This window comes from Salvelinus alpinus, chromosome 7 (assembly GCF_045679555.1).
Source record: "Salvelinus alpinus chromosome 7, SLU_Salpinus.1, whole genome shotgun sequence".
Classification (NCBI taxonomy): Eukaryota; Metazoa; Chordata; class Actinopteri; order Salmoniformes; family Salmonidae; genus Salvelinus; species Salvelinus alpinus.
This window is the reverse complement of record NC_092092.1, coordinates 58,083,388-58,110,912: the sequence shown is the minus strand read 5'-3', so window position 1 is coordinate 58,110,912 and position 27,525 is coordinate 58,083,388. Positions and strand designations below refer to the sequence as shown.

Genomic DNA, 27,525 nt, shown 5'->3' with positions numbered 1-27,525 from the left:
CCTACATGAGAATGCTATTCATTGACTACAGCTCAGCGTTCAACACCAGTGCCCTCAAAGCGCTTCACTAAGCTAAGGACACTGGGACTAAACACCTCCCTTGGTAACTGGATCCTGGACTTCCTGACGGGCCGCCCCCAGGTGGTAAGGGTAGGTAACAACATTTGCGACACTGATCCTCAACATTTGGGGCGTGCTCAGTCCCCTCCCGCACTCCCTGTTCGCTCATGACTGCAAGGCCAGGCACGACTCCAACACAATCATTACGTTTTCCCGATGACAACAGTGAGACAGCCTATAGGGATGAGGTCAGAGACCTGGCCGTGTGGTGCCAGGATAACAACCTCTCCCTCAACGTGATCAAGACAAAGGAGATGATTGTGGACTACAGGAAGAGGAGGACCGAGCACATCCCCATTCTCATCGATGGGGCTGTAGTGGAGCAGGTTGAGATCTTCAAGTTCCTTGGTGTCCACAACACCAACAAACTAACATGGTCCAAGCACACCAAGACAGTCGTGAAGAGGGCACAAAAAACCTATTCCCCCTCAGGAGACTGAAAAGATTTGGCATGGGTCCTCAGATCCTCAAAAAGTTCTATAGCTGCACCATCGAGAGCATTCTGACTGGTTGCATCACTGCCTGGTATGGCAACTGCTCAGCCTCCGACCGCAAGGCACTACAGAGGGTACAGCTCAGTACATCACTGGGGGCAAGATTCCTGCCATCCAGGATCTCTATACCAGGCGGTGTCAGAGGAAGGCCCTAAAAATTGTCAAAGACTCCAGCCACCCTAGTCATAGAGTGTTCTCTCTGCTACCGCAGAGCAAGCGGTACCGGAGCGCCACGTCTTGGTCCAAAAGGCTTAACAGCTTCTACCCAAACCCTTAAGACCCCTAAACAGCTCAAAGGGCTACCCTCTTTTACACCACTGCTACTCTTACTATTTATGCATAGCCACTTTAATAACTCTACCTACTGTACATATTACCTCGACTAACCGGTGCCCCCGCACATTGACTCTGTACCGGTACCCCCTGTATATAGCCTTGCTACTGTTATTTTACTGCTGCTCTTTAATTATTTGTTATTTACATTTTTTTATTATTATTTTTTTTTTTACTTAACACTTACTTTTCTTAAAACTGCATTGTTGATTAAGGGCTTGTAAGTAAGCATTTCACTGTAAGGTCTATACCTGTTGTATTCGGCTCATGTGACAAATACAATTTGATTTGATAGGCCCAGGGTGTTGCCTGCTCCGTCTGTCTGTCTGTCCTGCTCTGCATGGCCTGAACCAGCCACAGCCAGCCACTCCAACTGTACTCAGCCTGTTGTGGGCTCCTTTGTCCGTCTGTCTGTGACAAAGGCGCTCCTTCATATCCATGGAGGACCATGGAGAAAGGACAGAGAGGGCGAGAGAGCCAGGCAGTGGAGGACACTGAACGAATCAAAGCTTGCCTCAGGCTGCATGGAGCATGTCTCGAGGCTAACATGACGCTGCTAATGCCCAATGAATCCACTTGGGGGCTAAAACACTTGAATGTAGTAGTGGCATCCTCGTCTTACTGAATTGTTTGGTAAACATCTCTAATGCAGCAAGAGTGAAAAAACCATTTCTCTACTGAACAATGGTCTTCTCCCCAATGGACAATGAAGGTATTCAATTTAATTTAATCTGAGCGAAAACAGCTCAGTATCATGGATGCATAACCCACAGGGCTGCTTTGACTGGCAAATTATAGAGGATGTACGCATATAACTGAGTGACATTTGTATACTGGGGTTATTTTGTCCAACATCATTGCAGGTTTGGCGAGAGTGTTATCACCTTGTTCCTGTAACTTAATCCTGGTGTCCAAAGGGCTTCTGGGAAAGACAACCCACACACCTTTACATGATCTACATTTCCACTGTCTCCTTCATTCATTTTTGATGACCTGGGAGGGGACTGTACTTGCTAAGAACACAGAAACTACGCACGCATAGCTGACTGCTAAGTCGCTAAAATTGAAACAGTCGAGATAAGACCTAATCACATCCCATTAACAGTTTGTCATCATGCACATGAACACAATAGTTCTAAGATGTCTACGTATGCGCCTCTACTAATTCTGTCTTCCATTTGTCCATTCTATTAATGCTAATTCTGTGTCTTCTAGATTCATGACGTCTCACCAGTGAGGGGTTCAGTTGGTCTGCCGAGGCCGAGGTGGGCAGGGTGGTGCTCTTCTGCCGGTCGATGCTGCGGCTGCGCACGGGTCCTCGCTGCATCAGGTGCAGGGGGCTGGGCGAGGCTGAACGAGGACACAGGTGACACTCTGGTAAAGGACACAGTCATCGCAGCGCAGGGAAACCAGCCAATGGGAGCACGGGTAGAAGCAGCCGAGTTGGGTGAGCAAAGCAGAGGCATGGGGAAAAAAAGAGAGCGATGGAGAGAAAGAGTAGAAAGAGAGGAAGACGATGGTTTGGGGGATAAGAGCACAAAACAACCTATTGTTAGATTATGGTAGCACACTGTTGGTTGTTGAAGCATTGGGGCTAAACTGGAAGTGGAAGGGCTGGAGAATGGAGCCAGAGAGAAGCAAGGACAGAGACTGGCATCCCCTGATTGGTGCCAAAGCTCCGGTGCTGCTCATAGCAAAACACATCGACACAACCCGGCAATGAGCACACCGCCACAGCAGACACTGAACACAGCACACATACAACCCACCACCATCACATCAAAGCAGAAAACGCTGGCAGCGCTCACAAACACACACATTAGTCTATAAAACACCCATAACCATCACAATCCAATAGCAACACTCAAGCACGCTGGAGTGCATTCATTTCTAGTATTCATTCATGGTGTTGGGTGGGGGAAAAATTGATAGTTACATGTCGGGATAAACATTTAGAGAGCGAGAGATATATAGCAATATTATTGCTCTACTGGCTGGACCTGCACCAAAACGCCAGTATATATATATATACAGTGGGGAGAACAAGTATTTGATACACTGCCGATTTTGCAGGTTTTCCTACTTACAAAGCATGTAGAGGTCTGTAATTTTTATCATAGGTACACTTCAACTGTGAGAGACGGAATCTAAAACAAAAATCCAGAAAATCACATTGTATGATTTTTAAGTAATTAATTTGCATTTTATTGCATGACATAAGTATTTGATACATCAGAAAAGCAGAACTTAATATTTGGTACAGAAACCTTTGTTTGCAATTACAGAGATCATACGTTTCCTGTAGTTCTTGACTAGGTTTGCACACACTGCAGCAGGGATTTTGGCCCACTCCTCCCTACAGATCTTCTCCAGATCCTTCAGGTTTCGGGGCTGTCGCTGGGCAATACGGACTTTCAGCTCCCTCCAAAGATTTTCTATTGGGTTCAGGTCTGGAGACTGGCTAGGCCACTCCAGGACCTTGAGATGCTTCTTACGGAGCCACTCCTTAGTTGCCATGGCTGTGTGCTTCGGGTCGTTGTCATGCTGGAAGACCCAGCCACGACCCATCTTCAATGCTCTTACTGAGGGAAGGAGGTTGTTGGCCAAGATCTCGCGATACATGGCCCCATCCATCCTCCCCTCAATACGGTGCAGTCGTCCTGTCCCCTTTGCAGAAAAGCATCCCCAAAGAATGATGTTTCCACCTCCATGCTTCACGGTTGGGATGGTGTTCTTGGGGTTGTACTCATACTTCTTCTTCCTCCAAACACGGCGAGTGGAGTTAGACCAAAAAGCTCTATTTTTGTCTCATCAGACCACATGACCTTCTCCCATTCCTCCTCTGGATCATCCAGATGGTCATTGGCAAACTTCAGACAGGCCTGGACATGCACTGGCTTAAGCAGGGGGACCTTGCGTGCGCTGCAGGATTTTAATCCATGACGGCGTAGTGTGTGTTACTAATGGTTTTCTTTGAGACTGTGGTCCCAGCTCTCTTCAGGTCATTGACCAGGTCCTGCCGTGTAGTTCTGGGCTGATCCCTCACCTTCCTCATGATCATTGATGCCCCACGAGGTGAAATCTTGCATGGAGCCCCAGACCGAGGGTGATTGACCGTCATCTTGAACTTCTTCCATTTTCTAATAATTGCGCCAACAGTTGTTTCCTTCTCACCAAGCTGCTTGCCTATTGTCCTGTAGCCCATCCCAGCCTTGTGCAGGTCTACAATTTTATCCCTGATGTCCTTACACAGCTCTCTGGTCTTGGCCATTGTGGAGAGGTTGGAATCTGTTTGATTGTGTGTGGACAGGTGTCTTTTATACAGGTAACGAGTTCAAACAGGTGCAGTTAATACAGGTAATGAGTGGAGAACAGGAGGGCTTCTTAAAGAAAAACTAACAGGTCTGTGAGAGCCGGAATTCTTACTGGTTGGTAGGTGATCAAATACTTATGTCATGCAATAAAATGCAAATTAATTATTTAAAAATCATACAATGTGATTTTCTGGATTTTTGTTTTAGATTCCGTCTCTCACAGTTGAAGTGTACCTATGATAAAAATTACAGACCTCTACATGCTTTGTAAGTAGGAAAACCTGCAAAATCGGCAGTGTATCAAATACTTGTTCTCCCCACTGTATATATTTGAGCCAATTTGTTTATCACTTTTATTTCCATGACTGATCAAAACTCGTTTTCATGGTTTTCTTGTCCCTCTGCAGCAGACATATGGTGAGCAAAATGTTTGGAATATCGAATCACAATACATCGTATCCTAAGTATTTTGATAATATGGTATCATGAGGTCCCTTGCAAAATTCCCATCCCTATTCCTTCATATTTTGTGTCATTTCAGGCTTTCTAGCATTTTCTGTTTTTTAAAAGACAGAGTTTTGGGGGCTTAGTCTAGTATGCCAATGCCACACAATATTATATCCAGCTTGAATCCAATCCAAATCAAAAACCCCAAAGTTGAATAGGACAAATCCTTCACAGAGAATTATGTACGTCAGCTACAACCCTGCGTATTCCAGGAGCTAGCCCCTCTATAAGGGTGCTAATGAATAAGTCTTTCATACAGAGAGCCAGAGTAAACTGCTGGTCTGAGACTCCGGTTCTTACTACCGTCTAGCAAGTCTCCAGCTCCCTGGGTTCATTGACCAGTTACCAGCACAAACACTCAATCTCTCAGGCAACCAGCTGCACGCTGCTCAGGGCCCACAAGAAAGTAGCTTAGTGCAAAGCCACCCAGCATGAACTCTGATTCCCAAGGCTCCTCAGACACTGAACCAGCTCCCAGACAAGATTCTACACACCCCAGCCAATTGTGTCTTAGCTGTTTTGTGTCTGAGCATGTGAGCAGGTCCTGCACCTGTATGTGTGGCGCCCATCTACATATGTATGCACAACCTTGTGATCTCAAGTGTACTTTTACTGGATAGCACATTCTGTTCAAGACATGTACCACTGAGCAAGCAGGACCCTATCAACAGTGATATAGCCTTTAGCCACCTTTGGACAACAAACCACCACAAAAAAAATTACCAGAAAAGGGACAGTTTTCTTCAAAGGATTTGCCTAGCCAGTAGCATGGGTCTGGGCTAGAGAGATATATGTCTATACAGCTAGGGACAGAGTAGGGACCTGGGCTAGAGAGATATATGTCTATACAGCTAGGGACAGAGTAGGGACCTGGGCTAGAAAGATATATGTCTATACAGCTAGGGGCATAGTAGGGACCTGGGCTAGAGAGATATATGTCTACACAGCTAGGGACATAGTAGGGACCTGGGCTAGAGAGATATATGTCTACACAGCTAGGGACATAGTAGGGACCTGGGCTAGAGAGATATATGTCTATACAGCTAGGGACAGAGTAGGGACCTGGGCTAGAGAGATATATGTCTATACAGCTAGGGACAGAGTAGGGACCTGGGATGTGTGATTTATAGCTATTAACTGGTGATGTAATGGGGGCAGGGATTTAGATTGAGGTGGTATTATCTTATACTGTATCTAGTGATATAATGGAGGACAGCAGTTGGGTGGGTCCCTGTGTGTTGCTGGGTCCTCACTGTCTACAGGGGGTCTCCTCTGTGGGGGTTACCTGGGGCTTCGCCTCCTTCGGACAGGGCTGCGGCGCTCTTGCTCCTAGCTATTGAGGCCTGGGTGGGGGTGAGAAGGCGACTGAGGAACCCTCCGTCCACGGGGCTTGCCAGGGGCTTGCGAGCTACACGGCCGGAACATGGCGAACCCCCCCAAAAAATGGAGAAGCCAAAACAAGAAGAAAAGGAGGCGGGGGGGAGGGGTCAACACAAAGAAAGGGGCGGAAGGGGGGCGTGATTTGGGGGGGGTCACCATATGATTTCAACCAGTAACAGGAGAGAATCCACATAAGAAACCAAGGCTGTGTCTCAATAGTCTTAAAGGGAGTCCTTGAGGAAACCTAGTCCTTTCACCCAGTGGGAATGAAGACAAGACCAGGAAAGAGTATTGGGACACAGACCCAGAGTGAGTGTCAAGCAACTGAAGAGTACTACAAATGAGGTCTAATCAAGGTGTGTTCCTGGTGCAGAGGGAATGCTGGGGGGTAAAAAGGGTATTAGTGAACTCAGCCCACAAACAAGAAAGGGGGTGTGCTATGGGGTGGATAGGACAGACAGGGAACATGGAGGTAAGGGCTCAAAGTATATGGTTTCTACTGTTCAGACTATAGCAGTGTTTTGTATTGGATCGAACAATGATTTAAAGTCTTACATTGAAATTGCCAAACCAAGACGGTAACTCTAGGCCCTGCCCACTACGCATTTGTAAAGTATTCAGACCCCGTGACTTTTTCCACATTTTGTTATGTTACAGCCTTTTTCTAAATTGATTAAATAAAACAATTTCCTAATGAATCTACAAGCAATACCCCATAATGACAAAGCAAAAACAGTTTTGTAGATTTTTGTGTGCAAATGTATAAAAAATAAAATAAAATAAATAACTTAACATAAGTATTCAGACCCTTTGCTATGAGACTCAAAAATGAGCTCAGGTGCATCCTGTTTCCATTGATCATCCTTGCGATGTTTCTACAACTTGGTTGGAGTCCACTTGTGATAAATTCAATTGATTGGACATGATTTGGAAAGGCACAGACCTGCCTATGGTCCCACAGTTGACAGTTCATGTCAGAGCAAAAACCAAGCCATGAGATTGAAGGAATTGTCCATAGAGCTCCGAGACAAGATTGTGTCGAGGCACAGATCTGGGGAAGGGTACCAAAAAATGTCAACAACATTGAAGGTCCCCAAGAACACAGTGGCCTCCAGAATTCTTAAATGGAAGAAGTTTGGAACCACCAAGACTCTTCCTCAGGGATGCAAACTGGTGAGGGCCCAAAGGCATTTTTTTTTGTTGCACCGAAACACGCAAAAAATATCCCTGCTAGGGGGAAATGCAGGCTTTAACTAATTAAACAACAAAGAATATGATCTACATGATCAGTCTCTGTGTAAAATAAAAAGTGGTTAATGTGAACCTAACTCACAGCTAAAAAAAAAAATGAAAGCAATCCAATGTTATTTTTGCCTAGACTTGACAGCAAATGACACTCAAGTCTTGAGAAAAAAACAATACACTAATATTGCAGTTAGCCATGACAGCCTTTATAATAGAACGTGTGTGACCACACACACAATCACCTAAATATTGCACTTGTGATTAAAAAAATAAAATAAAAAAAGTAGAAACAGAATGAAACAAACAAACATTCTATTTTTGCCAAACTGAGCAATCGGGTAGAAGGGCCTTGGTCAGGGAGGTGACTAAGAACCCGATGGTCACTGACAGAGCTCCAGAGTTCCTCTGTGGAGATGGGAGAATCTTCCAGAAGGACAACCATCTCTGCAGGCGCTCTAAAATCAGGCCTTTATGGTGGAAGAAAGCCACTCCTCAGTAAATGGCACATGACAGCCCGCTAGGAGTTTGCCAAAAGGCACCTAAAAACCTGCTCCAGTGCTCAGGACCTCAGACTGGGGCGAAGGTTCACCTTCCAACAGGACAACGACCCTAAGCCCACAGCCAAGACAATGCAGGAGTGGATTCGGGACAAATCTCTGAATGTCCTTGAGTGGCCCAGCCAGAGCCCGGACTTGAACATCTCTGGAAAGACCTGAAAATAGCTGTGCAACGACACTCTACATCCAACCTGACAGAGCTTGAGAGGATATGCAGAGAAGAATGGGAGAAACTCCAAATACAGGTTTGCCAAGCTTGTAGTGTCATACCCAAGAAGACTTGAGGCTGTAATCACTGCCAAAGGTGCTTCAACAAAGTACTGCGTAAAGGGTCTGAATACTTATGTAAATGTGATATTTCAGTTACATTTTTAATACGTTTGCTAAAATCTTAAATCTGTTTTGTCATTAGGGGGTATTGTGCGTAGATTGATGATGGAAAATCAATTTTTGAATAAGGCTGTAACGTGGAATGTGGAAAAAGTCAAGGGGTCTGAATAGTTTCAGAATGCACTGTATGTGAATAGACAGTGGGGTACATATTAGCAGGAGACCTGGAGTCTGACAGTAGAAACCAAGAGCTCTTGATCTCACGAAATGAAGGATTACAGTTCCCCCTTGGTTCCTATGGAAGCCCAATATCCCAGTAACAAAGGTCGATAAACAACAGAAATGTTAAAGTAATCGACTGTTGCTCTATAGTCCTGTTTGGCACTTTGGATAAAGGGATTTGCGTCGAGGCCTCCTTCAGGCTCCCTGACAGAGAGGGGACATCTGTGGTAGACACTCATGTTAGATGTAGAGTGGGCCAGCTGTGAAGCTCCAGACGGATTGGAGGTCAGGGTCGGCCAGGGAACGTGGTTAGGAACGGTTGGGGATGGGAGAGTTTTCCCTGTCTGGTTAGTGAAAGGATCCAGGTTAAGGACAGACATGGATGGCTCGTTGGGGGATTCCTCTCAGTATGGGAGATTCAAAGATTGAGTTGATAAACAAAAAAAGGCTAAAGGATGTTTAAACAGTTCATGGCGTCTCATATCACTGAGCAACTATTTGCCCTGTAAATGAGAATACTCTAAATACAGACACTTTGAACAACTACTACAAGACATAGAGTATGTTGGATACAGTGGGATATGGTTAACACAGCCATACAGTAACAGAAATACAGTATGTTGGATACAGTGGGATATGGTTACAACATAGCCATACAGTAACAGAAATACAGTATGTTGGATACAGTGGGATATGGTTAACACATAGCCATACAGTAACAGAAATACAGTATGTTGGATACAGTGGGATATGGTTAACACATAGCCATACAGTAACAGAAATACAGTATGTTGGATACAGTGGGATATGGTTAACATAGCCATACAGTAACAGAAATACAGTATGTTGGATACAGTGAGATATGGTTAACACAGCCATACAGTAACAGAAATACAGTATGTTGGATACAGTGGGATATGGTTAACACATAGCCATACAGTAACAGAAATACAGTATGTTGGATACAGTGGGATATGGTTAACACATAGCCATACAGTAACAGAAATACAGTATGTTGGATACAGTGGGATATGGTTAACATAGCCATACAGTAACAGAAATACAGTATGTTGGATACAGTGAGATATGGTTAACACAGCCATACAGTAACAGAAATACAGTATGTTGGATACAGTGGGATATGGTTAACACATAGCCATACAGTAACAGAAATACAGTATGTTGGATACAGTGGGATATGGTTAACACAGCCATACAGTAACAGAAATACAGTATGTTGGATACAGTGGGATATGGTTAACACATAGCCATACAGTAACAGAAATACAGTATGTTGGATACAGTGGGATATGGTTAACACATAGCCATACAGTAACAGAAATACAGTATGTTGGATGCAGTGGGATATGGTTAACACATACATACAGTATGTTGGATGCAGTGGGATATGGTTAACACAGACATACAGTATGTTGGATGCAGTGGGATATGGTTAACACAGACATACAATAACAGAAATACAACACAGTTAGTAGCAGTAGCACAGTATTTCAACAAGGGGTGTCAGTGGCCATGTCAGTGCTCTCTAAACCCTAGGAGCTACAGTGGGATGGCACCGAGACACAGCGCGGTGCACGAGACCATGTGTCAAATCCAATGCTTACAAACGTCATCTGCAGGCAAAACAACTAACACAACGTGACCAACAAACAAAACATTGTGTTAGTTAGGAGCCATTCCTGGGGCTTAGCAGCTCAAAGGAATGAGAGAGGGGGGGGGGGGGGAGAGAAGGGTGGAGGGGAGAGGTTAAGACAAGATTAGCTGGGAGTTAAACACAGCAGGCGAGCAACAATACAGGAGAGATCTGTAAGAGAAAGAGCAGGGTGAGTTAGTGACACGAGGCACCAGAGAGAACCCCTGGTAGAGACCAGGGACAGACAAAGGCACAGGAGTTCGGGGCAGTCGAGGGTGTAGTGTTGGCTGGAAAAGAGCACACCTATAGAGAGAGGAGGAAAGAGTGGAGGAAAGGAACGAAGGCCGGTTTGGAAGTTTTAAGTCCCTAGCTTGCGGCATTTTACAATCACTGCACCAACAGTAGCCTGAACTGCCTAAACCTCCCTAGCTTGCACATACAAATCAGTACTAGGAGCTGAATATGAGTGAAGTGAATGAGCAGACAAATGTTGGAGGAGATGCGTGCTTGTTATTACAAAAGGAGGAGGCCCGAGTAATGCAGACAAGGACAAGAAAATATAAACTTGGTTCATGCTAGCCACCTTGGTCATCTGACGTCCCCTTATCGAGCTTGGAGGGGGTCGGCGTTCTGCCCCCCCCAGCGCGTGTCAGGGAGGAGCTTCTCTTCATCAGGGAGGGGCCTACAGACAGGAGAGTGGGGTTACAGTCTATCAAGGACAGAGGGGGCAGGAGCAATTTCCCACAAAAGGGCCTCACGAAACACATGGATTTCATTACGAGTAATTTTGTTCTCATTACAGTACAAATCAATATGCCTTGAATTCTACGTTAGTGGACTGTGTGGCAAAATGACACTATGACCATAATCTGATTACTTGCTCTCTCTCTCGATAGAGGGCTGCATGATGTCTAGCACCACGGTACTGTATGATGATAGCCTGCATCTGCCAACTATTCAGGCTTAAAGAAAATATTTGTTTCTCTAACAAGCAAAAAATGTCTAGACACGTAATACTCTCCAGATCAAATATGTTAATCTCTATAGGCACTCGTTTCCTGTGCGGAATGAGGGCGTTGTCAAAAGCTTCAGAGCCACATCAGGCAACGGTTGCTCAGACCTATCAAATGGAGTGTGGAGCATGAAGAGGATGGCTGAGTTGGGTGAGGATAGTGGTGTATGGGGGGGGCTTAATATGCACCTGTCTGTTCCACCTGAAGCTTTTGTCTGCCTTCCTTAGTGGGCTGAGTGTCTAGGTCGACTTTGTTGTTTCTAGGCAACCGGTTCAGTGACGAACTCCTCACACGAGCACCTGAGAGACAACGAGACACCCATGAAGCTGTGACACAGCCATCTCTCTTTAGAGTTGAAGTCGGAAGTTTACATACACTTAGGTTGGTGTCATTATAATTCGTTTTTCAACCACTCCACACATTTCTTGTTTACAAACTATAGTTTTGGCAAGTCGGTTAGGACATCTACTTTGTGCATGACACAAGTAATTTTCCCAACAATTGTTTAAAGACAGATTATTTCACTTATAATTTACTGTATCACAATTCCAGTGGGTCAGAAGTTTACATACACTAAGTTGACAGCCTTTAAACAGCTTGGAAAATTCCAGAAAATGGTGTCATGAATTTAGAAGCTTCTGATAAGCTAATTGACATCATTTGAGTCAATTGGAGGTGTACCTGTGGATGTATTTCAATGCCTACCTTCAAACTCAGTGCCACTTTGCTTGACATCATGGGGAAATCAAAAGAAATCAGCCAAGACCTCAGAAAATAAATTGGAGACCTCCACAAGTCTGGTTAATCCTTGGGAGCAATTTCCAAATCCCTGGAGGTACCACGTTCATCTGTACAAACAATAGCACGCAAGTATAAACACCATGGGACCATGCAACTGTCGTACCGCTCAGGAAGGAGATGCGTTCTGTCTTCTAGAGATGAACGTACTATGGTGCGAAAAGTGCAAATCAATCACAGAACAACAGCAGAGGACCTTGTGAATATCCTGGAGGAAAAAGGTACAAAAGTATCTATATCCACAGTAAAACGAGTCCTATAATCAACATAACCTGAAAGGCCGCTCAGCAAGGAAGAAGCCACTGCTCCAAAACCGCCATAAAAAAAAGCCAGACTACGGTTTGCAACTGCACATGGGGACAAAGATCAGACAGAGAAATGTCCTCTGGTCTGATGAAACAAAAATAGAACTGTTGGCCATAATGACCATTGTTATGTTTGGAGGAAAAAGGGGATGCTTGCAAGCTGAAGAACACCATCCCAACCGTGAAACACGGGGGTGGCAGCATCATGTTGTGGGGGTGCTTTGCTGCAGGAGGGACTGGTGCACTTCACAAAATAGATGGCATCATGAGGGAGGAAAATTATGTGGATATATTGAAGCAACATCTCAGACATCAGTCAGGAAGTTAAAGCTTGGTCGCAAATGGGTCTTCCAAATGGACAATGACCCCAAGCATACATCCAAAGTTGTGGCAAAATGGCTTAAGGACAACAACGTCAAGGTATTGGAGTGGCCATCACAAAGCCCTAACCTCAATCCTATAGAACATTTGTGGGCAGAACTGAAAAAGCGTGTGCGAGCAAGGAGGCCTACAAACCTGACAGTTACACCACCTCTGTCAGGAGGAATGGGCCAAAATTCACCCAACTTATTGTGGGAAGCTTGTGGAAGGCTACCAGAAACATTTGACCCAAGTTGAACAATTTAAAGGCAATGCTACCAAATACTAATTGAGTGTACGTAATCTTCTGACCCACTGGGAATGTGATGAAAGAAATAAAAGCTGAAATAAATCATTCTCTACTATTATTCTGACATTTCACATTATTAAAATAAAGTGGTGATCCTAACTGACCTAAGAATTTTTACTCGGATTAAATGTCATTAATTGTGAAAAACTGAGTTTACATGTATTTGGCTAAGGTGTATGTAAACTTCCGACTTCAACTGTACATGATTCCATATGTATTATTTCATAGTTTTGATGTCTTCACTATTATTCTACAATGTAGAAAACTGTAAAAAATTAAGAAAAACCTTGAATGAGTAGGTGTCCAAACTTTTGACTGGTACTGTATATATTGATGAGAACAAAAGTACTAGCAAATTGCAATAGCGGACGCTACCTAAATGCTAACAAGCACAAGAGAACATAAAGTAAATGCAAGGACAGACAACCCAGCCCAAATTATAAACTATGTCAAAAGGCTACTCACAATTGATCCAGGAGGGGATTGATTGTCTCTGCTGTAACCCAGAAGTTTGACTTTGCAAGCTAGCCACCTATACCTAGCAAGTTAGCAAGCCAAATGCATAACTGGAGCCCTGAGCTGGAGAAAATGATTTAGCACTTTGAGAGTTATAACTATAATTTAAGATATTTAGGCGGAAAACAATAGTAGTGAATTTAAAGCGCAACGTGATCACCTCTCTTGTGCTGCTCAACAGTGGGCGTCACGTTAGAAAACGTCAGTTTGCTCCACGTGCTCTTTATAAACAAGCATACCATGTGACTGGCTCAATTGATTTTTTGTGAATAAAATTAAATAAATACATTAAAATAATAAATAGGGACAGTATTGAAAATCATACCACCGGTATTTCAAAATACCCCGGTATATTGTATATACGCTATAAGCCTAGATTGGACCCAGAATGATGATTCTTCTCAAAAGGTCAGAAACAGTGCAATTCCTTGTGAATCTAATCAGGATGAACTGCATTAGAATAAGAAAGGAAGGTACAGTACAATGACTACTGAAGAGGAGAGGAGAGAGAGAGAAGATCATAAACAGATTACTGATACTTTGGCACCCCTCCTTATGATTCTGAGACACTTCCCTGTGTCACAAAGTGCACTAAAAAGTGGAAGGGAGCACTAAAAGGATGCAATGGAATCACAAGTTCATGCTGGGTTTGTCATTGGTTGAGATCAGAGACAGCGAGCCACAGCATTTGTTTACCAGTCTCTTAATGCTCCTCTGATCAGCTTGTCACTCAGTTCCTGGACATAGGAAGAAGAGGGTCAACAAGGTTGACAACAACTGTGACAGTGGCTGGGCATGAGGGTGGGTAGGGACTTACTTTTGTCAGGTGATTTGATGAGGGTGGCGGAGGAGGACAGGCGCTTGTTGATGCCAGAATCGGCCGGCTGTTTCAGGTTCATTGTGGAGGTAGAGCGCTTGTCAGCTAAGGGGAGGCAGGGACAGACAGACAGGGAGGGACGAGGGAGTTATACAGGAGGACCACTAGGAGACTGGGCGTGGGGGAGAGGAAAGAGGGAGATAGGGGGCAGGGGTCTTGCAGTGTCCGAATGTCCTGCCTGCAGCTAATATTCAACACTCATTTAGTGTCATGTCTATGGTATACTGCACTGGTGGGGCAATGTTTTATTGATCAATAGGGATGGGAATTGCCAGGGACCTCACAATACGATATTATCACGATAGTTCGGTGCTGATATGTATTGTGATTTTCACGATTCTAGATGTATTGTGATTAGATACTGTAATTTGATGTTCCAAAACATATTGCTTACTATGGCTACGTTTACACAGACAGCCCAATTCAGATTTTCTTTCTTCACTAATTGGCCTTTTGACCAATCAGAACAGCTCTGAAAAAGATCTGATGTGATCGGTCAAAAGACCAATTAGTAGAAAAAATGTCAGAATTGGGCTGCCTGTTTAAATGCAGCCTATATGTCTGCTGCAGAGACACAAGAGAGCATGAGTTTTTGATCAGCCATGGATATAAAAGTGAGGCACAACATGTTAGCTCACTATTTAAAAAGATGGAGAACAAGCCATAGGACGAAAAATAACAGTTTTGGCGCAGATACAGCCGACTCGCACTAGCTAATGCTACCTAGCAAAAAATATATAATTCGATACTAGAAGTCATAGGATTGAAATAATATTGCGATGTAACTACAGATTTTCCCCCCCATCACTATTGATCAATCTAAGGAAATTCTGAATATTGATGCATATTTTAGTGCCGACATTGCTTGGCAAATAGCATTACACCGGCATCTTTACTTCATACATTCTTTATACATGAACATCAAGGGCCAGACCAAAGCCATTCCAATTCTTAGCCAGGCACAGCAGTTAGTGGAAAGAATTGAAAATCCTGAAAATAACTGAATAGACACCACAGGTGAACAGTCAAGAGAACGTGGACATTAGTTGGCACATGCGTGAAACAGTCAACAGCAGTGCTGCTCAGAGAGCTCAGTGCCTCCATGTGACAGCTGACCTGGAAGTGCTAGAGTGAGTGAGAGTGAAAGAAGGAGAGGAAGTCCACAGGCTGCGTTTCCATTCAGCGAGCCCAAGGCATGTGGGACAGAAGCGACAGTAAAGTTCCCCTTACATGTTGATCTAAGGTCAGCCTTGCATTTCCCCTCCTGACGGTTCATTTTAGGATTGGGGGAGGGTAAGCTGATCCTAGATCTGTGCATACAAGCAACCTCAACCCATCCCTGGGAGAACAGGAAGATATTAGTGAGGGAGTGAGTGACTAAGAAAAGGGCTGGTGGTTAACATAAGTGCCAGTCCATGCTACTGTACTGTAGGTATAGTACAGGTATCAACCAGCACCTTGAGTCCTGGGGGGCTTTTCTGGAGACGCGGGGGAGATAACTATAGCTACTGGAGAGGAGGCGCCTGCGTCAGGGTCTCCTGTGGGTGAGAAAGGGTCTCAGCAGGGAGAGGGCAGAAGAGACATGAACCCCCCCACATGGACAGAGTGGAAGAGGAACAGGGCTGACTGACAAACATCAATAGATTCACCTCTCTGACCATCAGAGCCCACAACACAGCTGCTGGGAAACAGGCTCACATCATAAGACTTGGATGAGGCTCTATGGGATCAGACCACAGAAATGTCAAATAAATGGACTGATAACGTACATATTTTGGACCTATACTAAGTACATTGGTTTTATACAGTATGGGCCGGATTCCCTGACACAGATTAAGCACAATTGGACTGAAAAGCACTTTCAAATGGAGACTATCTTCGATCAAGTTTTTAAATCCAGAACTAGGTGTAATCTATTACTGGGAAACTGCCCCTCTATGTACAATAAATGCCTTGCCTGAAACAAAAACTAAAAAATGTTTGTGATACAGTGAGGCAGCTATGTCACTACACATTAATAGTATGCTTCATTAACTAAAGGCAGTCAGACTTCAAATAAAAACAGAAAACATTGAGAAACACAGAGCCAATCAACATAACTCCAGCTGACAGAGAACCAATAACGAGCCAGTCAATGTGAGGATGCAACAGCAAGTTTAACCGACTTGTGTCATTCAGCGTCCCGCTGTCAGAAAAGCAGAAACGGAAACTTCTTACACACACACACACACACACACACACACACACACACACACACACGTGGAGTCCTACACATTTTGTAGTCCTATCTATATGGTATAGAGAGCAGAGTGGGAATGGTATGATGGAGGGTTCCTTACCAGGTCGGTTGTCTGACTCTGAAACCCCTCCCCAGGACCACCTCTTCTGCTTCTGCTCCACTCTCTGGCTGCGCTCCAGGGTCCGCCGCATCACCGCCTCATAGTGCTCCTGCAGCATACACACACAGAGAGAGACGAGGGGAGAGAAAGCGACCAGGAGAGAGACGGGGGGAGCGAGAAAGAGAGAGGAGCGGAATAGCGAGAGAGAGGGGGGGGATAGCGAGCGAGAGATATGGGGGGGGATAGGGAGCGAGAGATGAGAGAGAGGGGGGAATGGAGAGGAGAAAGAGAGGGGGGGATTGAGAGATACGGAGAGAGATGGGCACAGTGGCAGAATGCAAAGTCATTCAGAAATAATCTTGGTCTCCCAAACCAAAATAAACAAGGTCAAACAGATAATGGGACAAAAATGACAACATGAACATATGTCCCAGAATGATTTGAGGAGGTAACTCAAGGTGAAATGCCATTTTCTGTCTGACTAGCTGACAATAACAGTTCACTACAATATGACCATAGTGATGGGAGAAGGGGTAAGTGAGGGAGATCATTTTGAGAGACAAACAAGATGTCAGATAACGTCATATTTGAGAACAATCAAGCCAAATTGTCTGTTCTGCTTTGAAACAAAGACACATATCCCTATAATATCTTTTAAATTCTGAAATCTTTCAGATGTCACGACCAACACTAAATTGTTCTGGGTCCGTTGCTGTAGTGGTGAAAAACAGCAGGCCACTAATAACAAAGTGTCTGGAATAAGAACTCTGAGGGACTGAGCTTCCTGCAGCAGACGCCCATGAAAAGTAGCTAAAACAGGATATGGTTTCATTCATAACACGTACCAAAGTATGCAGACTTTACTGAAGTTCTTCACCCATGCTCTAACCGAGACATAGCATTAACTCTGCCAATTAGGCTACACCATAAAATACCACAGACCTGAGCATAACCACCTCGTGATGAGTTAAGTTCACCAGTACCAATTGAAATACATTCTTCTTGCTTACTTGTACATCTGCATAGCCTGGTCCAGACACATTTGTATCATTCCCAAATCACTGCATCTCAGGGCCTAAAATGAACACCTGCCAAATGCGGGTCGGTGTTGACATCAAGATAAGATGTCTAATTCGGCCAGTCACGCTGGCGGGTGGTCTGGGCCCCACAGTGCAAGCATGTCACTCGCATTAGCGAATAAATAAGAATTAAGTAAAGTATGAGCACATTTATCGCCAAAATAAATGCAGCAGTAATTGTAGCGGAAAGAAAATATTTCTCATCTACCTGCCACAGTAGCTGGTGGCCCAAAAAGTTCCATGCCCAGCACTGCATACACCAAGAGTTGACTAGAATATATCCCAATAATACAAGCTGTATCTGCAGTGCCGCCCTGGTGTTGAGGATGACCCCAGGGGCCTGTACCTTCTCCTCCTCCTGTTTTTGCTTCCTCTTTCCCTCCACGGCCGAGCGTCTCTGCTCCTCCTTCCTGCGCTGCTCGTCCAGCTTCTTCTGGCGCTCCTCCATCTGACGCTCCACCTGCAGCTTGGCCTTACGCTCCCGCTCCAGGATCTGAGTTTCCTTCGTAGCTATAGAAGGGGGGGGGGGGGTGCAAGTATGGGTTAGTGTGAAAGGGTGTGGTGAAAAAAAGGTGGGAAAACACATTGGATTGTTTACTTTGTGACCAGCCCAGAGGTCACCTCATTAAATCTCCCAGTAAAGTCCCTCTACACTCTAAAGAAGGCATTACCTGTCTTAACAGGAAATGCCTCTGAGGACTTGCAATGTATGTACTTGTGTATGTTGCTAATCCAATGATTTGATTAGATCCAGATCCAAGATGGCGTAGCAGTCAGACGTCTCTGTCTTTGTCCTGTCGTGTCCCTTGTATATATCTTTTTATATCTTTCTCTTCGCATATCTTTTAAAATATTTTCCTAAACCTGAACTTCTAAATACTGTCCTGCAACCAGCCTCACCCAATGTGGCGTGGATCTGTTTTTTTTCTAAAGTATTTCTATTTACTTCGGATCTGGAATCCCTCAACTGAAGCTAGCCAGCTAACTACCTACCAGCTATCAGTCAGGAAACCACTGCTAGCGGTCATCAGCTAACCTTTAGCTCGGAAAGCTCTCGCCAGTTCGTACAACGTGACTCAAACTAGAGCATAACGGACCTATTTTTTTCTCTCCATATCCCCGGATTCCTACCGCAGACTCTGAACATTTTCATCTGGTTCTTCACAACTAGCTAACCGTAATCCCGGGTGACTACTCCTGGCTAGCGTTTCCATCCCGGAGCAAGCACCAATTAGCTTGAAGCTAGCCTGGCTAGGGCTCCTGGGCTACCACCGAAGCCCACTCCTGGGTTACAATATCCGGACCCCTTCTACTGTACGGGGCACGGAACCCCACCGATCCTCTACGACTGGAATACTGACATAATCTGCCCGAGGATTCCAACAGGCCCCTCAGGCGTGACGTCCGCTGAAGGCCCATTCTGCTAACCCCGGCCTGCTAGCTACCTGGAGCAACTTGGAACCCTACTAATCCACGACTGGTCTATCGACGTCACCGCACGAAGAGGCAAAAACAGACTTACCTCCATTGCTACGTCCCTCAAAGGCCCCGGTCTGCTAACTGCTAGCCCCGGTCTGCTAACTGCTAGCTTGCTGGCCCCGGTCTGCTTGCCACAGTCTGCTAACTGCTAGCTTGTTAGCACCGGCCTACTATCTGCTAGCACCGGCCTGCTAACTTCCTGAATCCCCAGCGAGCCCAACCATTTACTGGACCCGTATGTTCACTTGGCTACGCATGCCTCTAATATCAATATGCATCGAATAGCCCCCGTGATATGTAACTTTTCAGGGATGTCAGGAACAAATATACAGGCAGATTGAAAAAGCTAGCCTTAGCGTTCCTAACAGAAATTTACATCCTGTAGTACAAACTCAAAAAAGTTTTGGGACACTGTAAAGTCCATGGAGAATAAGAACACCTCCTCCCAGCTGCCCACTGCTCTGAGGCTAGGAAACACTGTTACCACCGATAAATCCACTATGATTGAGAATTTCAACAAGCATTTCTCTACGGCTGGCCATGCTCCACCTGGCTACCCCTACCCCGGTCAACTGCCCGGCACCCCCCACAGCAACCCGCAAAAGCCCCCACCATTTCTCCTTCACCCAAATCCAGATAGCGAATGTTCTGAAAGAGCAGCAAAATCTGGACCCCTACAAATCAGCCGGGCTAGACAATCTGGACCCTCTCGTTCTAAAATGATCTGCCGAAATTGTTGCAACCCCTATTACTAGCCTGTTCAACCTCTTTCGTATCGTCTGAGATTCCCAAAGACTGGAAAGCTGCCGCGGTCATCCCCCTCTTCAAAGGGGGTGACACTAGACCCAAACTGCTACAGACCTATATCTATCCTACCCTGTCTTTCTAAGGTCTTCGAAAGCCAAGTTAACAAACAGATTACCGACCATTTCGAATCCCACCGTACCTTCTCCGCTGTGCAATCTGGTTTCAGAGCAGGTCATGGGTGCACCTCAGCCACGCTCAAGGTCCTAAACGACGACATAACCGCCATCGATAAGAGACATTACTGTGCAGCCGTATTCATCGACCTGGCCAAGGTTTTCGACTGTCAATCACCACATTCTTATTGGCAGACGCGACAGCCTTGGTTTCTAAAATGATTGCCTTGACTGGTTCACCAACTACTTCTCAGATAGAGTTCAGTGCGTCAAATCGGAGGGCCTGTTGTCCGGACCTCTGGCAGTCTCTATGGGGGTGCCACAGGGTTCAATTCTCGGTCCGACTCTCTTCTCTGTATACATCAATGATGTCGCTCTTGCTGCTGGTGATTCTCTGATCCACCTCTACGCAGACGACACCATTCTGTATACTTCTGGCACTTCTTTGGACACTTAACTAACCGCCAGACGAGCTTCAATGCCATACAACTCTCCTTCCGTGACCTCCAACTGCTCTTAAATGCATGCTATTCAATCGATCACTCTGCTCGCACCTGCCCGCCCGTCCAGCATCACTACTCTGGACAGCTCTGACTTAGAATACGTGGACAATTACAAATACATAGGTGTCTGGTTAGACTGTAAACTCTCCTTCCAGACTCACATTAAGCATCTCCAATTCAAAATTAAATCTAGAATCGGCTTCCTATATCGCAACAAAGCATCCTTCACTCATGCTGCCAAACATTCCCTCGTAAAACTGACCATCCTACCAATCCTCGACTTCGGAGATGTCATCTATAAAATAGCCTCCAACACTCTACTCAACAAATTGGATGCAGTCTATCACAGTGCCATCCGTTTTGTCACCAAAGCCCCATACACTACCCACCACTGCGACCTGTACGCTCTCGTTGGTTGGCCCTCGCTTCATACTCGTCGCCAAACCCACTGGCTACAGGTTATCTACAAGGCTCTGCTAGGTAAAGCCCCCCTTATCTCAGCTCACTGGTCAGCATAGCAGCACCCACTCGTAGCACGTGCTCCAGCAGGTATATCTCACTGGTCACCCCCAAAGCCAATTCCTACTTTGGTCGCCTTTCCTTCCAGTTCTCTGCTGCCAATGACTGGAACGAACTGCAAAAATCACTGAAGCTGGAGACTCATATCTCCCTCACTAGCTTTAAGCACCAGCTGTCAGAGCAGCTCACAGATCACTGCACCTGTACATAGCCCATCTGTAAACAGCCCATCTATCTACCTCATCCACTTACTGTATTTATCTTGCTCCTTTGCACCCCAGTATCTCTACTTGCACATTCATCTTCTGCGCATCTACCATTCCAGTGTTTAATTGCTATATTGTAATTACTTTGCCACCATGGCCTATTTATTGCCGTATCTCTCTTATCTTACCTCATTTGCACTCACTGTATATAGACCCCCCCCCCCTACTGTATTATTGACTGTATGTTTTGTTTATTCCATGTGTAACTGTGTTGTTGTATGTGTCGAATTGCTATGCTTTATCTTGGCCAGGTCGCAGTTGTAAATGAGAACTTGTTCTCAACTAGCCTACCTGGTTAAATAAAGGTGAAATAAAAAAATAAAATAAAAAAATTAGGGCTGAAACGGTCAGGGTCAGAGACTGGGCCCATTAAAGAGGATGGTGTACAGGTCTCCTGAGACCGCTACTAGAATGTTCTGTTGGATTCTGAACCACCATTCAGACTGAGCTCTTACCTTGCTGCCTATCGGCCTCCTCTCGTCTCTCTTTCGCCACACGAAGACGCTCGTCTATCCTTAGTGCAGCACCATCAATGACTGCATGCACACACAGACACACACACAGGTAAGTGGGAACACGCTCACCTTCACACACATGCGGTGGAGAAAGTGTGGACATGGGTGGAGCATCGTTGTTGGATTATAATGAGCTGCAGTGTCACTGAGTGAATCACCTGACAGGCAGATGTGTCCATCATGTGCCTACCTGACATTAATGCACTTTGAGTCATATTACTGTAACTGTGTTACGTGGAAATAGTGCGGATATCGGTCAAATTTCCAAGCCCTTGCATGATTTCCAGGGAATTATTAATTTTGCACAAAAATAAAATAGTGATCGCGGAATCACGGAGGGACTGATTAGGCTACTCTGCAATGAATTACAGCAGGTAGGCCTAATTTATGACTAGTGAGGTTAAGATCATGTTAGTGCATGATAAAAACATACAACATTAGCTAGGCCTCCTTGAAATATGGCAGAGGCTTACATGCTGACCAGACCGGACACGTCGTGTGCGCGAGCGTCGCAAAATAAATGTAGAAATCAATGTTATTCAATTATTGCACCCACACTGCTTGCGCACGCCAACGAGCGTCTGCGACACCAAGGGATAAAATAGATGTCGTTCCTATTTCTGACGCAGATCGCGCTGCAAGTCCTGCCTCTCCCATCTCCTCATTGGTTTATAGAAGCAGGTACCCACGTGCCATCTCCTCATTGGTTTATAGAAGCAGGTACCCACGTGCCATCTCCTCATTAGCTATACCCACGTGGGAGATAGAAAGACGAACTGTTTTGCCGGTTGTCGTGGTAATACAATGAAAGTTTAGATGCGATCACCATATAATATAAATGATGAAAAAGCCTGGAAGGAGGAGAGATGACTAGAAACGATTCGGTTGGCCGTTTTATGTGTGGATTAATTGTCGGAGTAGAGATCCTTGTGCATTTCAGGTAAAACAACAACTCAATGTTTATATCCCAGGACAAAATAAATTTAAGCACGATGGCGCACGCGCGCAACCGGTTTGGGCAAGGTGTTTCACGATGGCGCGTGCCAAACGCGATCATGACACGCAGGTTAAAATATCAAAACAAACTCTGAACCATTGACATTAATTTGGGGACAGGTCGAAAAGCATTAAACATGTATGGTATTTTAGCTAGTTAGCTTGCACTTGCTAGCTAAAGTTAATTTGTCCTGTTTAGCTAGCTTGCTGTTGCTAGCTAATTTGTCCTGGGATAAACATTGAGTTGTTATTTTACCTGAAATGCACAAGGATCTCTACTCCAACAATTAATCCACACATAAAACGGCCAACCGAATCGTTTCTAGTCATCTCTCCTCCTTCCAGGCCTTTTCATCGTTTAAATTATATGGTGATCGCATCTAAACTTTCGTTGTATTGCCACGACAACCGGCAAAACAGTTTTCGTCTTTCTATCACCCACGTGGGTATAACCAATGAGGAGATGGCACGTGGGTACCTGCTTCTATAAACCAATGAGGAGATGGCACGTGGATACCTGCTTCTATAAACCAATGAGGAGATGGGAGAGACTTGCAGCGCGATCTGCGTCAGAAATAGGAACGACATCTATTTTAGCCCTTGGGGTCGCAGACGCTCGTTGGCGCGCGCAAGCAGTGTGGGTGCAATAATTTAATAACATGGGTTTCTAAATTTATTTTGCGACGCTCGCGCACGCGACGTGTCCGGTCTGGTCAGCATGTTAGGGTGACATAAGTCATTCTGGTGGTATGTATGCTTGTGTAGGCCTGTGCATAATATATACATGTGTGTGTGACAGTGTGGGTTTATACAGATGCAGCAGGCAGGGGCTGTTTTGTTACCTGGTCGGGGAGACTTCGCTGCTGCTGCTGCTGCTGGGGATGGCGTGTTAGCTGCTGCTGGGGATGGCGTGTTAGCTGCTGCTGCTGCTGCTGGGGATGCAGGCCCTGGGCTGTTCCCTGCTAGGCTGCGCCGCTCCTCTGCCTGTGCCTGCGCAGCTGCAGCTGTAAGCACACACAGAGAGAGAGAGACAGAGAGACAGCATGATCAATAAAAATGAATTTTAAAAAAGACATCTAATGAAACGAAAATGATTTTGGAATAACGAGCTGCTGAGTAAGCAGTTTACACTGTGCTTTGTTTATCCTCCATAGGAACGCATGTTCAAGAGAGATTCAGATGATTTAACACTACAGAAGAATCCATCTATTCAGCCTCTAGCCACCAGCCTCCCCCTCATCAATGGTCAGCCAGGCAGCTGTACACAGGGCTCTGTGACACACTGGGTCAGATGGGCTTTGGTCACAACACTAACAGTGCTGGGATTTTCTATACAAACATCCCAGGAAGAACCTGAAATTAAAAAAAATGTCATGGCATTGACTTTGTTATAATGTTTGAGTCCCTCAGAACATATGAACAAGGCATAAGCCATGATAAAATGTGTATAAATGCAGTTATTGTTTTAATATGGAATTCGCTCTCAGCCACATGACAAATGTGTAGAATTACAGGAAACTAGAATTTAATTATTATTATTTATTTTTTAAATTGTCAAATATTCTCTCTTCCCGATGGCAAAATGTGCAGAATTTGAGGAAATTAGCATTTAAAACAGCAATATTGTCTCTGCAGTTCAGTGCTATAGGCTAGCAAAGCCCCATGAGTGTATGGGATACTAAAGTAGTCATCATGCTTAAATATCTGAGTTAGAGGTCGACCGATTATGATTTTTCAACGCCGATACCGATTATTGGAGCACCAAAAAAGCTGATACCGATTAAATCGGCCGATATTTTTGTTGTTGATTTATTTGTAATAATGACAATTACAACAATACTGAATGAACACTTATTTTAACTTAATATAATACATCAATAAAATCAATTTAGCCTCAAATAAATAATGAAACATGTTCAATTTGGTTTAAATAATGCAAAAACAAAGTGCTGGAGAAGAAAGTAAAAGTGCAATATGTGCCATGTAAGAAAGCTAACGTTTAAGTTCCTTGCTCAGAACATGAGAACATATGAAAGCTGGTGGTTCCTTTTAACATGAGTCTTCAATATTCCCAGGTAAGAAGTTTTAGGTTGTAGTTATTATAGGAATTATAGGACTATTTCCCTCTATACCATTTGTATTTCATTAACCTTTGACTATTGGATGTTGTTATAGGCACTTTAGTATTGCCAGTGTAACAGTATAGCTTCCGTCCCTCTCCTCGCTCCTCCCTGGGCTCGAACCAGGAACACAACGACAACAGCCACCCTCGAAGCAGCGTTACCCATGCAGAGCAAGGGGAACAACCACTCCAAGGCTCAGAGCAAGTGACGTTTGAAACGCTATTAGCGCACGCCCCGCTAACTAGCTAGCCATTTCACTTCGGTTACACCAGCCTCATCTCGGGAGTTGATAGGCTTGAAGTCATAAACAGCGCAATGCTTGACGCACAACGAAGAGCTGCTGGAAAAACGCACGAAAGTGCTGTTTGAATGAATGTTTACGCGCCTGCTTCTGCCTACCACCGCTCAGTCAGATACTTGTATGCTTGTATGCTCAGTCAGATTATATGCAACGCATGACACGCTAGATAATATCTAGAAATATCATCAACCATGTGTAGTTAACTAGTGATTATGATTAATTGATTGTTTTTTATAAGATAAGTTTAATGCTAGCTAGCAACTTACCTTGGCTTACTGCATTCGCGTAACAGGCAGTATGTCTCCTTGTGGAGTGCAGGTCGTTATTGAGTTGGACTAGTTAACTGTAAGGATCCCCCGAGCTGACAATGTGAAAATCTGTCATTCTGCCCCTGAACGAGGCAGTTAACCCACCGTTCCTAGGCCGTCATTGAAAATAAGAATGTGTTCTTAACTGACTTTCCTAGTTAAATAAAGATGAGATAAAGATAAAATCGGCAAAACCGGTGTCCAAAAATACCGATTTCCGATTGTTATAAAAACTTGAAATCGGCCCTTACGATTAATCGGTCGACCTCTAATCTGAGTGAGACGGCGGATAACAAAGTAATCAAATAACCTGTCCTGTCTAAATGCCTTTATGTCACATACAACTTTAGTGCAACAAAAGGGAACCAAGCACCTCTGCTTCTCCAACTCCCTAACATTAAGCAGTGAGACAGTACAGCAACACTAAAGCATTATCCAATGGGGAGTGGTGGTGACAATGGCCCTCTTTACAAGACCCTGACGGTACTCTGTGTTCACTGCTATCTGCCATGCTGTTTTTTTGTTGAGTGGAAAGGTCATATACAGAGGACGAGAATATGCGGGAGAAAACTCAGCCTGACAAACACAATAAAACCAAAAAGGCAGGTTATCAGTGAGTGGAAACTCCAAAATCAGGAACATGAAGTGGACTACAGAAGAGGACTATGCTACAGCTCTTTACATTAGCCCATATCAGTGTGGTTCTGACTGGAGAAGAGAAACCTCAAACGACAGACAATGGATCTCTAAGTGCAACACTCCTCCACTCCCAAACAGACTGGCATTGATGTTATTCTTTAGCCATTGGCCTTTACAGAGCAGATAGCAAAAGTCAACGGGAGGACAAAACCAACACGGCAAACAAACAAAGCTGCATCAATACCATAGTCTTCAATGGAACAGCATCAATATCTTTCACTCAGGTCGTCACAGATGAATGACTCGGTCAAAGTCTGCTGATAATCCCATAGGAAGGGGACATCAGTTTACTTTTCCTCTCATCACGCTTCACAGAGTGGGAATCCCAGTTAAGTAAAAAGTGTTCCAATGGCCTTTTGACTGTCTGATTACCTTCATAAGACTCAGATAGGTCTAATACACAAACTAGCTAACCCACTGCCCCTGTAGAAACTGAGGGGTGCTCAGTATTAGATTATACATTTGGGGTGAATGGTTAAGTAGCGGTGTCTCGTGAGCTAGCGACTTTAACATCCATCCTGCCCTCAGGGGAATAAACAAAACACAATGAGAGGGTGTGAAATTAGATTAACGTAGGCCAATATACAGCTCTTGAATGTACGAAACAGAGGAGAAAAGATATAATCCGATCCAAGTCGGTGCAGATAAGGAATCATCCACTAGACGAAATTCAAAACCTCATCAAATCAGCCTAAAAGGGACTCTTACAACACACCATTCATCTGGTGTCCTCCTCGCCCTGCCAAGACTTAGGCAGTTCTGTCACATGTCAACTGTTGTTCAGCAATGCAGAGTACAGCTTGAGAGACCAGACAAGGGCTTATGCATCTCACTCACTGTCAATCCAAGCCTCAATTCACACTCATTCCAAGCCAAGCAGAGACCTTTTCAGAGACCCAAGACAACTGAAAGAATTTTTAAGTGGACAGTGCAGGATGTTTTATTGTTTTATATAATTAACTAGGCAAGGCAGTTAAGAACTAATTCTTATTTACAATGACGGCCTACGCTGGCCAAATCCGGACGACGCTGAGCCAATTGTGCGCCGCACTATGGGACTCCCAATCAAGGCCAGTTGTGATACAGCCTGGAATCGAAGCAGGGTCTGTCGTGACGACTCTAGCACGAAGATGCAGTGCCTTA

The 27,525-nt window shown here is 44.7% G+C and overlaps 1 protein-coding gene across 18 annotated transcripts in view; it reads right to left on the bottom strand.

The window, feature by feature from the left end:
- LOC139581330 (ensconsin-like) overlaps positions 1-27,525 on the bottom strand; it is a 64,496-nt gene that overhangs the window by 25,323 nt on the left and 11,648 nt on the right. Inside the window, exons 2-11 of one of the 18 annotated variants that reach the window (XM_071410950.1) lie at positions 23,794-23,955; positions 21,896-21,976; positions 18,100-18,263; positions 16,675-16,783; positions 15,793-15,873; positions 14,276-14,380; positions 11,358-11,468; positions 10,740-10,838; positions 6,054-6,176; positions 2,179-2,321 (exon numbers count right to left, since the gene is read on the bottom strand). In XM_071410950.1, coding sequence (XP_071267051.1) covers positions 2,179-2,321; positions 6,054-6,176; positions 10,740-10,838; positions 11,358-11,468; positions 14,276-14,380; positions 15,793-15,873; positions 16,675-16,783; positions 18,100-18,263; positions 21,896-21,976; positions 23,794-23,955 — 1,178 coding nt within the window. The remainder of the gene's footprint in view (positions 1-2,178; positions 2,322-6,053; positions 6,177-10,739; positions 10,839-11,357; positions 11,469-14,275; positions 14,381-15,792; positions 15,874-16,674; positions 16,784-18,099; positions 18,264-21,895; positions 21,977-23,793; positions 23,956-27,525) is intronic. The other 17 variants (XM_071410951.1, XM_071410955.1, XM_071410956.1 and 14 more) reach the window with 17 other exon arrangements.